This window comes from Phalaenopsis equestris, unplaced genomic scaffold, assembly GCF_001263595.1.
Source record: "Phalaenopsis equestris unplaced genomic scaffold, ASM126359v1 Scaffold000297, whole genome shotgun sequence".
Taxonomy (NCBI): domain Eukaryota; kingdom Viridiplantae; phylum Streptophyta; class Magnoliopsida; order Asparagales; family Orchidaceae; genus Phalaenopsis; species Phalaenopsis equestris.
In genome coordinates, this window is record NW_018164739.1 from 1,208,838 (window position 1) to 1,227,285 (window position 18,448).

Here is an 18,448-nt window from a genome sequence, read left to right on the forward strand (position 1 = left end):
GATGCATTCCATAATTGCCTCAATTGATAGTTATTGTTTTTGTCACTTTTTTAGTGCAATTTGCAATGAGTAGTTCATCTTCCAAAGTTAAATTAACGCGATCTATGCTTTTAGCGTATATGAGCAAACATCGACAATAATAATAACAAAAAGTATCGGCGGCAATGAAATAATTTCTATTTTAAAACTTGATTGTGACTAATTATATCAAACCAATAACATATCTAAAAAAAGATAAATAAAATAAATTTTGATAACATAAACAGCCATAAATGCCGAAGAAGTTGAGACTTCGAAAAAAATCTCATATGAGAATAAATGCTAAAAACTCACCGAAAACAATAGCAGTAGTGCTCATATATTCAGTTTTCTCTGGTAAAACTGCAGTACACGAATCACCCCGAAAAAAAAAAACATTATGCATTTTACACATCCTTTACAGTTTAAGAGGTGTTAAATCGAGTTTGCTTAATCAATTTCTTGAGCATTATCTACAAATATAACAACAGAGAACTTGGAAAGACCAAAGAAAATAGAACCAAGTAAGCCTATTAAGGGAAAATAGCAAGGATATAGATTGCAGTAACAATCTTCTAAACAATTTAGTTGACAACAGCGGACCAGGAAGGACGAAAGCACAGGTTCTAGCAGTCACATCCTGATGATCTTTGCGGTTGACCGCCGGAAACATCAATGGTGTCCGGGAGATATCTTCATCAACAACAAGAGATGTCATGTCAATAATACTAATTTCATAAGGAAAGTCATACGACCGCTTCATATAAAAATGATAAAGAATTTTATATTTAGCTTCTTAATTATCAATTATATACAGATGCCGTGCACCTAAATGTAGCTCCACAAAACATAGGATACTTACAGAGACAAACTAGCTTTTACTTGTACAACATACAGAAAATTCATATTCAAACAAGGCATAACCATTTTTTTATTGAAGGAGCTTTTGTGATTTTAAAAGAGGTTTTCCGTCATAATTTTGAATACTAAAACAGCAGATTCTGTGATGTCAGGGGTGGAAATTGTTAATCTTGTGCTTAAAACCAGAGATTCTAATGTTGATGAGGGAATTTCTTTACAATTCATAGTTTTATTGGTGTTTCTACTAATATTAAGCAAGTCTTATGATAATTTTACTTTTTCTGATATGATCTTGAAAATTAAACTTTATGAATTTCCATCATCCAAATATCAGATATCCTCATACACCATAAACAATACCCCTTGCATAATTCTTGTTCATCTTCAAAAGGTAAATGATTAATTCAAGGTTTACAAGGAGAACTGAAGATGGGGAGAAAAAATGTAAGGGAGGAAACCATACAAATGATAAAATAGTGAAGGTAAATTAAAGTGAGAGGGCTCAAAATCACTCACATTTCATCCTCAGGTTCATTTTTTAGAGCATCCTTGGCAATACACTGAAATGCAGCTTCTACATTTATTCCCTCCTTAGCTGATGTTTCAAAATAGGGAATATTACCCTTTGAGGCACACCAAGCCCTTGCTTTCTTCTCAGAAACCTGTAAAACCAGAAGCATGATTTAGGTTTCAATGAATTGCGAATCCTGTAAAGCTCAAATAAAATTGAAAGTGAGTCATGATACCACTCGGCTGTTGCCACCATCAATATCTATCTTGTTTCCAATAACCACAAATGGGAAGTTCTCTGGATCTGATGGGTTAGCCTGATATATTTTTTCATGCAAAGATATTGTATATTAAAATTTTAAAAGAGAAAAAAGGTGGAAAAATGATTTTACCTGAATTAAAAATTCTTCCCTCCAATTGTTTAGGTTGTCAAATGACTTCATGACATTAACATCATAAACAAGAACACAGCAATCTGCACCACGGTAGAAAGCCACGCCAAGGCTCTGAAATCTCTCCTGCCCGGCTGTATCCCATATCTAATGAATGAAAATAGGTAAAAACAAATAGATTGAAGACAAAAAATGCCGTATGAAAACTGAAAGAATTGACCATCATCTTCGAAATTCAAACATTAAACAAAATTTTTAATGACTTAGAGAGTGGTGTTCTTACGAGAAAATTGATTATTAGTACTAAGATCCACACATAAATTAAGAGGAGTGCATGTTATAGGAAAAAAAATTGCAACGCCTCAAGAACCTCTACATGATGCAACAGCTAATTACGGAATTTAGCGGCTTTTAATGCAACGACTTAGATCAAGCACGCATCTATTAGCACTACATAATATGTTTGATCCCATTTGATTAGCTGCAAAGATTAAATGCACATTTGATGAATTGTTGTGGCTAGTCGTTACAGTAAATTTATCAATCTTAATAATAGCGCTTGCAACAATAACAATGTTAATGATTATGAAAATCTCGTAAGCCGCACTAATACGACCCAACACAATTTTCACAGAAATTAGAGCAAAACAAAATATTTTATTTCATCAAAACAAAACAACACAACCCAAATACATGAAAATAAGCACATAAAATTTAAGAGGTAGACGATCTGTCCCAAAACCCTAAATAGATAACTAAAATTCAAGAGGAAGGCAATCTTACATGGGGCTCGAGGGAGGACAGGCAGGTCCTCAAAGGAGGGGGGGCTGCCGCCCCTTCCTTCCCCTTCTTACTTTCCCTCCTCCCCTTTTCTCTTCCCTTCCTCCTTCCTCGCCCTCCCCTTTCCTTCCTCACCTTTCCTTTCTCTCCGCCTCACATTTCCTTCCCAAGCCCTTTCCTATTTTAAATCCTTATCTAAAACCTGAAATTTTAATTTTATTCTCCTTCTTTAATTTAAAACTCTTTTCTAAAATCTAAAATCTCCTTTTTATTCTCTTTGCTTATTTTAGAAGTTTTTCTTAAAACCTGAAATCTTTTTTTATTCTCCTAACTTATTTTAAAAGTCTTTCCAAAAATCTGAAATTTTTTTTTATTCTCCTTTCTTTTATGTCACATTGGTATTTTATATTTACAGATTTTAAGCCATAATAATTAAGAAAAAGGCATTTATGTATCTACCACCCAATTCTTATGTATTTAAGTATCTAACATCTAAATTTTACTTTTTATATATATGCTACCCAAATCTTTTCTCATAGTACAAAAATATAACTATTTTGTAAATATGAAGGAATTGGGTGTTATATATAAAAATTTTCCTTTGAAAACATGCAGCAAATCAAAAGCTGACATTCAAATTGATATTATTTTATCGAATAATTTTTCTACCACAAATTAGTCAAAAAGCCATCCCAAACAAAGCTTTAACTCTTACAAGGTTAAGAGAATAGCAGCAGGCAAAACATTTAAAACCAGACCAAATTGTAAAAATATTAAACTGCAGCAGTAACTTGAATAAGAGAATTTACATACCGAACACCTAAACTTCACTATTTACATATATGCCAAATTACTTATGCATGAAAATGTTTATTCTCACTTTTTAAAATTTAAAATGGTGATTTTTTTGGAGATATGTGATGCGTTGTAGAAAATTCACGACAGTAGAGTAATAGATTATCGTCTTAGAGTTGTACGAAAATTCAACACATATTCAGATGAAAGAAAAAATAACTAATAAAGACACCGAAAGTTTTTACGTTGAAAACCCAGAAAGAAAAAAAATCATGGGACATGCCTAGCTAAAGAGATCTACTATAAACTAGAGATTACAAGTACAGTCCATTGTCTCACAGCCAGAAAAATGTTACAAAATCTTTCAATTTACAACATTAGTGCACGTTTGAACTTGTTGAAAGAAGTGGGCGGTGAACTATGATGTTTGGCGGCAGCCTACGAGTGGCAGTTGATAGCTATCAGCAACGAGCTGATATTGGACTTCAGTTTCTTCTTCAAGTTTAAAACTCTTCTTCAGACTTCAAGCTCTCCTCTTTAGGCTTCAATTTTTTTTTTTTATGAGATGGGTGAGACTCTATTTATAATCTCGGTTGCAATTAATGAAGAAATATGAATCATTATAATCGGAAAGCTCTGAGAGGTTATCTTACTCAAACAGTGTTTGATGAACATTCGAGTGCGTTAACGATATCAAAATTAAGCGATCTTGGGCTTGTTGGATTTGTCTTGTCGAGACGCTCGATTCAACCATAAGCTCACCGGATTCGGCATTTGTTTCACTTTCTAAACATGCTCTGTAAGCCTCTAAAAGTGGTTTAATGGTTTGATTGTCTTAAATTGGACCAATTTTGGTATCATTGGATCCATCTTGTCAAGCTAGTCAGTTTGACTATAAGTTTGTTGAAATCAGACTTCTTGATGACTTTTTATCAAAAAGCTTAAATATTTCTTTCCCAAAAATGAGCATTGAGATCCGTGTGATGCCTTGAGATTTGTGCTGGATATTGGAAATTTGTTCAAGGTGTGTCGATATGAAAGATTTTGATAGCCTAAATGTAAAAGTAAAATTCAGGTGTTAGATATGTAAATATATAGGAACTGGGTGGTATTTATGTAAATGCCAAATGCCCCAATTTTGGTCATGCCAAAATTCTTAGGAAGGTTTGCATTCATGCTCCTGAATTGCTATGTATGTACATATCTAACACCTAAACTTCAACTTTCACACATGCCACCCTACCCATGCATGAAAAGGCCATGTATTTCACTTCTAAAGGTTAAAATGATGATATAAGAAATTTTGGTGTTTTTAAATGTAGCAAGTATAGTTTAGGAGATATATATGTAAATACAAAAGAATTGGGTAGTATATATGTAAATGCTCCTTTTTGAAAAAGTGCCACGCCTCTTTTTTAAAAAATGAAATTTGTAAAAAAAATTTAGAAGTGGCCTTTGACCCTGGTTAAATCTATAACATGGTTAGTGTACTTTTGTAAATATTTTTCATTAGTTTTATTCTTTGGCTATTTGCATTAGGTTGAAGAATGGGGATTTTCTTGAACCATTATGTGAAAATATTTACAATTATTTATTATCTTAGCTGGCTCTTTTGATGTTATTGAATTAATATGCTATTATATATTGGTTTATTCTTTTTTTTATTGTTAGAAATTCCTATTTCTTGAGGAATTGGAATAACTTGAATGATATATTGGGAGATTCAGGGTTTCATTTTTCCTTATTTTTCTTTACCTCTTTCGAGAGAAAATATTACGTGTGTGGTTTGTACGTGCGAAAAATTAATCACATTCGAGAGCAAGTTAAAGTAGACAATTAATATAGCTTCTAAATATGGCTCATGAAATCTCCCTAAAGCTATCATCTGACTTACATCACAAAGACATAAATCCAACATACAACATAATATAAAAAACAATCTTACAATAATACGCTGTCTTAAACATAAAATATGACTAGAAAAGAACTATGCACATATAAGTACTTAAATCTATCCATTATTTCTTAGTCACAGCACTTGTGATGTACCCATATTGCACAACATCAATTTGGTTTTTGGTTTCATGAGATGGGGAAGCTACTTACAATAATTAAAGTCTATTTATAAATAATGCATCAATTTGGAATTCTATTGCTCACTTTCTTTCTTTTCAATGTATAAACTTTATTATAAGTTATATTTTTATTTTTATGGCGCATGTAGAAATGTTATAAGAGTGCTTTTGTAAAGCTGGTTAAGGCACTTCACTTGGAGAACTTCAAATATGAGTTTAGAAGATTTGTGCAGACTGCTTGTACTAATGTAATAAGGAACACTTTATATTAGTAGACTTTTTCTACAAACATAAACATGGAAATTAAAAAAAAAATTCTCTTAATGCCGTTTTATCATATGTGAGTTGCTCTTCACATGATTGCATTTGTGGAGTTTTTTGGTGTAATCTTCTATTAATTTCTTTCCTTCAATTTGTAGCATGTATTTTAACCAATATTTATTGGAACTCCATGTGATTTGATCTCTAAATATTAAGGAACAAATGCAGAAAAATAATTGCACCTTGATTCGAACTATAGAATGCCCATAGGAAGAAAAAAAAGTCATGTTCTACAAATTAAACATATAATGAAAGATTTATTTCAAAAATGACTACTTATTTTTATTCTCTTAATAAGCATGCAAACCTTCCAGTTAAAATGCTTCATCTATATGATTATAGCATAAGAAAAGTATGAAATTCATGCAATTATATGTAAAGGAGATTAGTTTCCTAAATAACCCAACTTTTTACTCTTAATTTTGAGAAAGTCACGATGAATGCTTACAAAAAGCGATCTAAGTAGATAACTTGCATATTTAATGAATGGCATATATGAACATCTTTAAACAAACTTTATTTCATGGAATCACATATCACAATGAACTATCATCATAAAAATTTTTATCGTGTTGCATATTACATGCATCAACATCATCATAATCGTTAAATATAGGCCAAATGCTGGTTAGTTTTATGAATCTAAATTCTAGTTCATTTATTACAACAGAGTGTTTTGTGAAGCATTAAACCTCTTTAATTTTTTTATATTAATTTTATTTTCTAATATTTTAATAGCTTTAATTTTTTTTTTATATTATTCCTAAACCAAAATACTATATTTCAACATATACTTTAATTTTAATAGATGCTATAACCACAATCTATCTAATCTAATTTTTCCTCCTTTCATTATTCATTTGTGTCATCAATTTTAAAAGTTTCTACCAATCTCAAATCGACATATGATATAACACATGCCTAACACTTAGAATTATATAAACAATCTAAGAGTTGGTTAAATTGAATTTTACAATACCTATCAATATATATGAATGATAGTTCTACAACACTCTAACAATATTTTTCATTTTAATTATGAAATTTAACTCTAAAAATTATACCATCTATATCCACACTTCAATATCTCAAAACTTTGAATTTTTATTGCAAAAATTAATTCATGACTTTTACACGTTGATTGTTTCAAGTTAAATTAACGTTGAAATTAATATAATTTGATTTTTAGCTTAAGAAAATTTTGTGATTGGTGCATTATAAATTTTGAGGATGATTTTTCATGCATTTGAAGGGCAGACAAAAATGGAGCCTATCCTTCAAATATATCAAAAAATCTCTTACTCATGAGCACTTATTCATGAGCATATGCCTCTATCACTTGCACTTAATTTCAACCGTAAATTATAAAGGTAAGAGGATTTGCAAATCTATCTAATGCATGCAGACTGAGAAATAGCATCAATAGGGAAGATCCATAGAATCTTCCATTTCATCTGTGCATTCTTCAATGAACCTATAAGTAATATATCGCAAAAAGTGATTACAAATATGATTCCTTCTAGCTCAAATGACTCATTCCTTTTTATTTTAAAATGATAATGATTTTGCTTAAAAAAAAGGAGCACCAATACATTGTTTTGAAAGCATGATAGCACCACATAAAGAATCTTCAAATTATTAAAATAGATTTGTATTCAAACCATGAGAATTTAATGCTTAACAAAGCCATAGAAATAATCAATCAAAAGCATAACCAACATCTCAATCATAATTATGTTATAACCATACAGGTTTTGAGTTGAAGATCATAATATAAACATTTCACATGACTTTTTTTGCAGGAATTACTAAGTGGAATGCCTTTTCAATGTTAACAACTCCCCAAAGTTTTTTTAATTCAACTTGAATGTTCATGTAGCTCCTTCTACACTCAACATTCCACATTAGTATTGAAAAACTAAAACAAAAATCTGTTAACTTTGTTGGATACAATAAAGGCATCAAATAATCATTTATTAATAAATGATAATGACAACTTTGAAAGCAACTAGAATAAATTTTGAGTTGAAGATGGAATAGATCATAATTTGCTTTTGGGAGGAAGGATATGGGAATTAGGACCATTGCTATAGATTCTGTTCAAAGCATATCCCGCAGCATATCCATGCCATTCTATTTGCTTTTCAGCCATATAAGTAGTCAATAAGTGCAGAAGTTCGACAACGGAGTTGAGTGAATAATATTACTAAGGTGTGAAGTTTCAGAATAACAGACAATTCTCCTCTGGCAGAGAGAATACACACTGTGCGCGAGAAAAAAAAATATTACTTGTAGCCGATCGCATGTACGGACGACAGTCTGTATGCAACCATGCCGTCTTGAATGGCACAACGGCCCATCCAGACGTGTGATCGCTACTTTATTTGTCTTAAGCTGTGTGTTTTTTTGTCTCTTTTCTGCCAAAGGAGAATTGCCCTGCTATTCAACCACACATGCACAAGAAAGCTTTGCTGGCAATGATGAAAAATTTTCCTAACAAAATAAGGTAAAGTTACTTCTAAAGCTCAGCAGGACTAATGGCTTTTCTTGTATGGTTTCTTCATTGGGTGCTTACAAGCTTGCTTTAATAGCTGAAGAAATTTTTTTTTCCTTTTATAGAGGAAAAATAATTAAAAATAAATCTTAACGCGACAAATTTGTTGTATATATCCGTAATGTTGTTTTGAACGAAAAAACAGAGTTTACAAAAGCTGATCATAAATTTTCTTTCTTAAGCACAAAACACAGAAGTTAATGAAGGTGTGCATGCTGAATAACGTAGAATTTAGCAAATGTTAATGATATTTTATTCAGAATAATAAAACAATAATATAGATTTAACAAGGACTTCAAATTTATGGAGAATAACAATTTTACGTGGTAGAACGGAATCCAAAGCCGCTCACAAACACTCCATAATTACTTTCTTTTCCAGAGCCCAGTCCCAACTCCCCCCTGAATATTACGTCCTTTGTTCAGACGTGCAGATGATGGCGTGAATTGCACCACCCCATTGTGCATAAAGCGTGGTGTGATCCACAGCGTCGTCTGCACATCTGATTATCCAGACGTAATATTTTCGCATAAAATAAGATGGTCACTGCATTCAGTGATCGTATGAAAGCTGCACTAGCAAAAATAGCTAAATAAAGAGCTAGTGAAAGTGAAAGAGGAAGAGGGGAATGAAGAAATAGAAGAATATTAGTTGGAGATCTTTACAGTGCGTGAGGTGTTCTTCTATTGTATTGCATTAAAATCTATACAATTTGAATTGAAATACTCATTTCCTTAAAAGTTGTCATTATTTGAAATATTCACCACTATATGTTTGCAACAAATAATGCAAAAAAGAAGAATTGTGTACAGATCATATCACTCTGTTGGACCTCCCGATTTTAATAGCAGATGACTAAAAAACATGACTTTAGTAAAAGGTGACTAAGGAACTTACTGTGTTTCATCAGATTAAGCAATTCTTCTCTATCCACTCTCCTGATCATCAATGTCGTCTATCTCAACATATTTGGGCCCTTCAGAAATAACTAACGTCTAGTAATGAAGTTTGATTATGTCATTCACATCTCCATTTCATTGAATGCAACAGCTATGTTCCTGATAAATTTTTAATTGTGATAATCTCTAATCTTGTACTAAAACTCATCTGAGTCATAACTAATAAAGATGCACTTAACAAATTTCGAGTCAAGCTTGCTTCTGGACCCTGCATTAATATGAATATATGTAGAACACTCAAACACTTATAGATGAGATAGATTTTCCTCATAGTCACTACAGACATCTTCAAGTAAGTCCTCATTCAAAGGTACTGATGGACCTCGATTAATCAAATAAGCAACAGTGTTCACTGTTTCAGCCTAGAATTGTTTTGGCAAACAAGCATGCAATATCATGCTCCTAGCATGCTCTAAGATTGTTCTATTCATGCACTCAGTCACACCGTACTGTTGCGATGTCTTTGGAACAGTGAATTCATGTCTGATCCCCTCTGTAACAAAAAAATTCCTGAACTTTTGATCACGATACTCGTCCCGCTTATCTAATCTGAGACACTTTAGCTTCAAGTTTGTCTCAATTTCTACCATGACTTTAAACTTCTTAAACACTTGAAATGTTTCAAATTTTTATTTTAATAAGTAAATGCATACCTTTCTAGCGTGATCATATATAAATGTAACAAAGTAGTGAGAAACCCCAATATATTGAATTAGAGTATGACCGCATATATCAATATGCACTTTTTTTTTTTTTTTTTTTGATTTCATCATTGCCCCACATTTAGATAAAGAAACTTCATTTTGTTTGTCATATAAACAATATGCACAGAAATCTAAATCTACTAAATTTAAACCCTAAATTTTTTTTTTAGAAAGTAGGGACTTCATACATTTCTCGTTTATATTGCTAAGCCTACAGTGTCAAAAACATGCATCAAACTTAGTTAAGTCACATCAACAAAATGTCATCTCATTGATCAAGTAAAGGATCTTCAATGTTACTCTGAGTCATCACCATTGCCCCCTGATTATCTTCCACGAATCACCAGTGAAAATAATTATGAAACCTGACTTTGACAGTTAGCTTACTGAAATCAGATTTTTCTTCAGACTTGAAACATGTTTAACTTCAGTAAGTTTCCAAATTATTTTATTTGGCAACTTGATATCCACATCACTCTTTCTCATGATAATGCAGATCTTGTTGTCGCTCAAATAAATCGTTGTTGGGTCATTCTGAGTGTAATTTTTGAATACCTCTTTGTTGGGGCATACAAGAAAAAAATATGTGACTCTACTATCCACAATTCAATACTTAATAGGGATAAAACCATAGAGACACTTTGGATTTTGCATGAGGATGTTGACCTCATTTTTTGTGAGTTCTCTTACTCTTATTAGAGTCCAGGATCTAGCTTTAGAATTTCCTACTGACTCTCTTAGAGGACTAGTCTGAGACCCGCATCAATTAGAAATTCGAGCCACTTCCTGACTCCTTGCAGTTTCATATGACCGGTTTTAAACCCTTAACACTTAGTTCAGTCGATTAAAACAAGCGTGACGAAGCTCGAGTCAAGTACCCGTAAGATCTGAAACTATGGGAAAACTCATTGCGACCTCCGCACGCTTTCACGATGCACGAATACCAAATTTCATGCGTCGATGCACGCAACTATCAAAATTCACATCATTTGCACCTGTGGAAGGCTTCGCGATTGATCAAACTCAAATCAATTGCTAGACCGATCGATCACAAGCGATAATTCTAAAGAATTTTGAATTTGACGTGTTTTCAACCCAACCGTCGACTAGTCATTCAGGCGGCTTCGGATAACAAAACGGACAGCGCCGGCGCGTCCGGCACGTCAGATTTAGCTAAGGAGACACCCATTTTGATATGGTCTCGTGCACGAGCGGAAGTGCGTGGAACTGGGGATTTAAATACTTTATATTATATTATTAATATATATATTAATAAAAAAAAACATGGGATAGGTTGGCTGGGGGATTTTATTTTCCCTAAAATCCCTAGCTTGCGGTTGCCATTTGGTTTCGTCCCAAAATGGAGCCCTGACTCCTCTCGTGGAGCTCATTGTCCCCTTCCTAGGGCCTAGACCCGAATCGAACCCTAGCTTGCGGCTGCCCTTGGTTCCTCCTCTTCGTGTGACGAGGAGTTGACTGTCTCCGTCGACATCCTCTACCCGAGTTGGGCTTCCCAAAACATGTCCTACTTCGTCTCGCTGAGCAAAAACCAATTCGCGGTAGGTTAACTCTGTGTGTTTGTTCCCTGGGTCAATAATGTGGTAATTCTCCTTCTTCTCGATAACTCCTCTCTCTGTGGCCTTGGTTGCGGTGTGGTTTTCTTTATGCTGGGGGTTGCTTCACTCAGGTAAGTCCACGAGTTCTTCTTTCCTTCTCCTGCGCCTGTAAAAAGTCGATGGGAGGGAGTTTCTGAGAGGGCACAAAAATTTGAAAATTGGGGGAGGCTCTGCCAAAATTCTTCTCAGTTAGGAGCTTGTGGACTTGGTGTTTGAGAGTTCTTTGGCTATCTTTTGTTGTTTGAAAGAAGCTCAGGCAAGATACTTTCTCTTCTTCCTTGTTCTCTCCTCTGCTCGACAGGGGGGGCTATGCGTATTTTTCTTCTTTGCTCAACAGAGACAGTGCGTGATTCACGCATGTTGTGGTTTAATTGTTTGGCTGGCATATCACGTTAAGATTGCTCTCTAACTGTTAAGTTATTTTAAGGTTTTTATTGGCCCTAGTTTAAATATTGCATACTGTTGGGGTTGTTTTAAATACTCTATGATGTTTAGCTAAAAATGTAGACTTATAAGAAAGGCATGGTACAATTCTTATGCATGTGCAAGCTTCCTCCTTGCGTTCTTATCACATCTATACTTGTATGTTGGAGTTTAAAAGCTATTTCGACCTTGTAAGGTTACGGTTTTCCTCGCTGTATTGATTTAAGGTTGAGGTTTTGAAAAACTTGTTTTGGGGGCTTGATTTCATTCCTTGTTGTTGCCTCCCTATTTGAAATATATGTTGAATGTAATATTTGGTTCTTTTTTTTTTAGGCTTTTGGAACTTATTTTGGGGGCTTGATTTTGTTCCCTGTTGCTGCCTCCTTATTCAAAATCTATGGAAGATGTAATGTTCGGTTGCTAGGTTGCTAAGAAGGATGGGGTGCGCCGTTTCCCCCCGAGTGCAAGTCAAGATTCTAAGGATGAACCAATCCACCGATTCCATGGGTCTGCCCGGACGAAAAAGACACTACAGCATTGTGTCCCTGTTAAGCTCCGCTTGGGAGAACGCATGACTACTTCCGCCATCCACACCGGTGCCGTTGCCACCTATAGAAAATCTACGGAACGTCGGCCGGTCAAGTCTCGTCTCGGGCCAAGGACCTTCCCTGTTACACAAAAAGAGTTTTTGTCTCCGGCAAAAGAACTAGACTTTAGTAAAAAACCATTCGTCGATGCGTCTAGCCCGCGTGATTGGAGGCCCACCACTTACCGACGGGCTGATACCGACAGTAGGCCATCCGGCCTTGCAGCATTAGTGCCAAAAAAGATAAAGTGGCGGCCTAGATCCATTGGGTCGATTCCTGTGGAAAAGTCTGAGGCTGAAGATCCTAAAAAGAACTCCAAGTCGGAGGTGTCAGCTGTCGCCCCAAGGATTACTCCAGAAGAAGTTACTTCTCAACCATCGTCGATTAACCTTAAGGTAACTAAAGGAAGATCTATTGAGGCTACTTTGGAGAAGTTAAGAGCAAACATCAAGCAAATCACTAAAGAAAGAAGGGACGAGTTGAGGGGTGAAGAAGATCTAACGAGTTACATGGAGGAGGATTTTGCAGAAATAAATGTCGTCAGGACTAGGGCGTCTTCATCCTTGCGAGATGTCTCAGAACCCACAGATGAAGGGTCATTGAAATGTTGCAAAGGGAGGTTCGACAGAAAGATGAACAAGTTGAGTGTTTGGAGAGAAGGATGGAGGAGATGATGGCCGTAATCATGACTACTCAGAGTCAACCTCAGCCCCCGAAGTTGACACCTGCAGAAGTAAACCAACCAGAGGTTGTCCAAATTGCTGACGATAAAAAAGAATTCACTTATGTTAACAAAGAGGAGCAACCAAAGAAAGATTTTGTTCAAAGTCTGGAAAAGGAAATCAAGCATATGATAGAACAGCAGGTGAGAGAAGCCCTGACTCAGGCCAAAGGGGAAGCGTCAATTCTGAAGGGTAGACCTTATCCTGAAAAGTTCGATGTTGTCCAATATCCCAAGGGTTTCGTACCACCTCAGTTCAAGACTTTCAAGGGGTAGGAAACCCTCGACAGTATGTTGCCCACTTCCGAGCGAGTTGCTGCAACGCGGGGGTAATGACGCTTTGTTGTTCCGCCAATTCGTTAGCAGCCTTTCGGGAGTCGCTTTCGATTGGTATGTCGAGCTATCAAATGGTTTTGTAAAGACGTTCGCGGAATTAGAAGACCTTTCGTGAAAGGTTTTGCTCGAGCTCAGCACCACATTACCGTCGGTAATCTCGTGGTGGAGAGACAGAAGCCAGACGAAACTCTGGTGGACTACATTCTACGAAGGAGGAACATAAGCATGAAGTGAGAATCACAGCTTTAGGAGCAGAATATGATTGAAATCCTACTAAAAAGCATTCACGGCCCAGTTGCGTTTCTTCTTAAGGGTTTTACCATTAAAACCTTTGAAAAGCTACTGAGCAAGGCCAGAAGTCTTCAAGAAGAGGCTGAGCAGCTTGGTTTTCTCGAGAAAACTGAAAAGTCAAAACCAATAAAGACCTTCGAGAAGAAATCTGGCACCGTTACGACAGTAAACAAAGGTAAGCAGCCAATGCAAATACAAGTTGAACAGCCTAAGCAAATTTATCAAATTTCTCAACAGAACAACCAACAGTCATTTCAGCAAGGAGTCTGTCAGACAGATGGGAGACGACCCCCGACCATGGCAGATCACTTTAGTAAAGTGTACCCTTTTAAGGATGAAGAAATGGGGAAGATGTTCCGCAATCTAATCAAGAAGCCTGAATTTCAACTGTTTGCGCCGAAGAGACCAGAGGAGGTGGATAAGAAAGATCATCCATTGTATTGTACGTATCATAGAATGGTTGGGCATACCATAGAGGGTTGTTTCTCCTTCAAGAACTAGCTGGAGGTCAACCTCAAAAGAGGGAACATAACGATCCCGAAAGAGCAAATGAAAGAACTTGAAAAGAGTTCTATCAATATGATTTCAGTTGATCCTACTGTTTTGATTGACCCATACACAGCTGACAACAGATGGAGCATAGCATGGACGAAGCCTTCAAAGAAGATATTAAAAGAGATTCAAAATGCCCCGGGACAAGTGGCAACTCAAAATTCAAGTCCAGCTAGATGGGCACTATAAGTTGAAGTTGAGGAGCTGCCTCGAAAGGAGATGGAGAAGGCCACAGAAGATAAGGAGATCGAAAGGCCGAAGGGTGGACTAGGGGTTGTATTTCCTAGATTGGCTGTTTCGGATTTGGGGGAGAAATCCCTCAAACTGCTGAATCTGTATGATTATTTTTTTCTCCCTCTGGGGTCATATAATGCAAAGAATTTCAGTTTTAGCTACGTTTTGATTGTTTCTAATAGTAATACAACTGAAAACAGTAAACATAGCTCAGGTCTTGATTTTGATTCTAATAACAATTCTCAAATCGTACAAAATCTCAGTGAGTTCAGCAATGATAAAGAGGAAAACGTCGACTGCACAAGTTACAATAGTTCAGAAAGTGAGTCGGTTGTTCTTGAATTTCAGGGGTCGCCGGTAGCAATTGAATTAGAACCCTCAGACTCAGAAGAAATCTCCAAGGAACTCATAGTCTCAGTTCCGGAGATGATGTCTTCGGAATCGGTTCAAGATTTGGAGGAAATAATAGGGGTATATTTGAGAAGATGAAAAGTGTTACCCTCAACAATAAGTCTAGCAGTAAATGCAAAACAGACTACTACCCAAGAGGAGCCAGTCCCGTCAGTGGAAGAGGTAACCGTTCAAAGAAAGGTCGGGGAACCGAGTAACAAAGTGGATTACAACGTACTAGCCCATCTTAGGAAATTGCCTGCTAAGTTGGGCATTTATGAACGCCCTAATTCTGTCAAAGGAAATAAGGGAAGCGCTGGTTAAGACTTTACTCGATCCAGAGATTTGTCTAGCTCAGCTCGCCGATACCTCCTTAGATGAGGCTTGTTCGTTGGGGGTACAAACAAAGATTACCTTCACAGATGACGATTTGTTGCTTGGTACTACTTATTATAATCGCCCCCTGTACATTTCGGTCAACATTGATAAGTATATACTCTCCAGAGTGTTGGTGGATCCAGAGGCGTCCATCAATATAATGAACTTACGCACATTGGCATATCTGGAAATAGACGCTCGCAAGTTGTCAGCCGACAAGATGACGCTAAGAGACTTCAATCAGAAAGGAAAGAGGGCCCTTGGATCAATCACGCTACTGTTGAAAGTCGGTGATTTAGTAGCAACTGCAAAATTCCACATTATCTACTTTGAGACTTCATTCAATGCTCTCCTGGATCGGCCATGGATCCACGAGCATGGGATGGTTCCTTCGCCTTTACATCAATATATAAAGTATTGGCATGAGGGGCAGCAGCATTGCACAAAGGTGACTTGCAACCATTTTCTGTGCATGAAGTGGGAATCCACGAAGATAACGCTTACTACGTGCCTCCGAAGAAAGCAATTTTCTCTAGAAACATCATACCAAACAAAGTGGAGGAGCCGGAAGAAGCACAAGATGAAGACCCACCGATTCTAGTTCCACGAGCCCTCACCACTCTGCAACGAGATGGTGAAAGTTTTTCCAGAACTCGCACACGAGGTCGAGGCCGGAACGATAGGGTTGGCAAACACAAGAGTCCAATTATCAAAATCGACCGGCAAGGCGGTTCCAAAGAGGAGAATCACATTTGATTTCATAGAAAAGAACGTCATTCATAGAGTTGGGTACAAATAAATAGGGAAATATACTTTGTTGGATACAGAATTGGAGATTTTAAGATTGGAATTTGATGCGAGATTGTTAGCCCTTAGGTGAGCGAGTAGTGGGAGCTATGGAGTGGCAGTCGGTATCCTCCCAGCCTAACCACAGAATTAGAGACCAAACTCTGGATTAGTCAATGTTCTTTATAAACTCGAAAGAGGGTAAAGAATAGGATTGCTCCTATTTGGCACAAAATAATTTTTATATATTTTTTCAAATGATTTTAATTTATTCACAATCTATATACTCATTATATATGGGAATGATGTTTTTTTTAAACTTGAACTTTTTGTCACAAAAACTTTGTTTAATTTTTGTAAGATTACTTTTGATAGTTTACAATTTAGTTTAGTTAATTTTGTCTTTCAACTGCATTTTAATTGACATTTACTCTAGTATTTAATATTCAAATTTCGCACTTTACTTTTTGTAGTTTTAAAAATTGTATTATACATTATAATCTTAAGAATTTACATATATGCATTTTCAACTTCCCTGTGGGATCGATATCTCGAACTCCATTAGAACATTTTATTACTTGAGTGATACGTATACTTGCGTTATTTTTAAAGAGGATTTGACAGTTTAAAATTTTTTAAAAAATAAAACTGTTTTCACTAAAGTTATTTTTGTTGGAATTAATGCATATTTGTTATTGTATTTGTAATGTGTATTTTGTAATAATGAAAAATATCTGCAAAATTAACACACTAAATCCACCTGCATCACCTAGTGACTATTCCTTACTTTTTCATACTACATGTCGCATTCCCTTTGTCGTTTATACTTTAATGGATATCTGTTATTTATTGAATTTGTCAAACTAATTTTAAATTTTTGCATAACAGATTTCATTAAACCACCTGTAGGACCGTCTTCCTTTCTTTGAAAATATAAAATAGATTCAAATCATTTCCTCATGTCTTGCGTTGTCGGGGTGTACCATCTTCCGGGCTCGGGGTGTGACAGCTGGCTCGTCCACTTTAGAAGCTATAAAGTTAACCGGCCTACACTGAACTAACCCAGGGCAGTCCACCATTGTTTCGGCTAATACACCGATGTGGCCACGTCATCTGTTGAACTGACCTCGCCATCCAACCCTAACTCTCAAAGCATCCTTATTTCAATTTGTCCATCATTTCGATCCCCCTTACAAATATCCCAATTTCAATCTTGAAACCCGAGATGGTGGTAAAATAAAAGTACTTCACATCTTAATTGAACACCTTTTCCTTGTTCCACGAAATAAGGTATAAGTTTCTACTGCTAGGCCAACGAAAAAAGCGCTCAAAAAGTCATCATGAGTATTACCATGCGACCTCCCCAATTCTCTGCCACATTGCAAGGCCTCTCCCGACTTCACGAATTCCAAAATTAACATTGTAGAAAATACAACAGCCAATACTACAAATGAACTTGCTATAATTTCATGTCCAACATTTTTTTATGAATTATATGTGGGACAAGTGTTGACGATGGTACAAAAAAACAAATCACGCCATCCTCAGAATTGTAAGACTTACCTGCAACGTGAAAAGCCTGTCCTCAAACTGAATTTCCTTGGTAAGGAAATCAGCACCTATGGTCGCCTTGTATTGATTACTGAATTTATGGCTAACATACCTGATGACATGGTTTGGAGTCAGCCGAACAATCAGATGATTTAAAACATCATACATTAATTTCTGAATGAAAATCAAAGCGGATTAACGATAGATTACTGATTCATAAGCGATGTCTTGCCAACCCTATCAAGAACGAAGTCAAAACCGGAAATTAGAGACATCAAAAAAAAAAAAAAAAAAAAGAAGTATTCAACGAAGTGATTACATGAAAGAAAACAAAATATGGTAAAGCTCACCCGCTATCGCCCAGAATGATGACTTTCAAAAGCATTCTCCTTCGCGATGCCATGGATTTTAATCCAAAATGGTCACGCCACAAGATAATCAGATCTGAGCGACAGATCGAGCCTTCGAATTCCAAGTAATCTAGGGTTTCTGTCCAAAAATTATAGGGATAGAATTTCTATAAGACGAAACAAGAAGAACGCGCTAGACTGTGACTACGGATACTCCGGAGCTCGACGACTTGAGGAAAGAACGGGGATTCAAAAATGATTAGT

At 35.9% G+C, this 18,448-nt stretch overlaps 1 protein-coding gene across 1 annotated transcript; it reads right to left on the bottom strand.

Annotated features, from left to right (window-relative positions):
• Positions 1–329: 329 nt before the first annotated feature.
• On the bottom strand, positions 330–18,448 carry LOC110025358 (ras-related protein Rab7). The gene is made up of 7 exons (XM_020725801.1): positions 18,185–18,448; positions 18,045–18,071; positions 17,847–17,946; positions 1,782–1,928; positions 1,626–1,706; positions 1,396–1,541; positions 330–711 (listed from the first exon to the last, which is right to left on the bottom strand). The coding sequence occupies exons 1-7, from the start codon at positions 18,235–18,237 to the stop codon at positions 645–647; spliced, it is 621 nt and encodes a 206-aa protein (XP_020581460.1). The 5' UTR covers positions 18,238–18,448; the 3' UTR covers positions 330–644.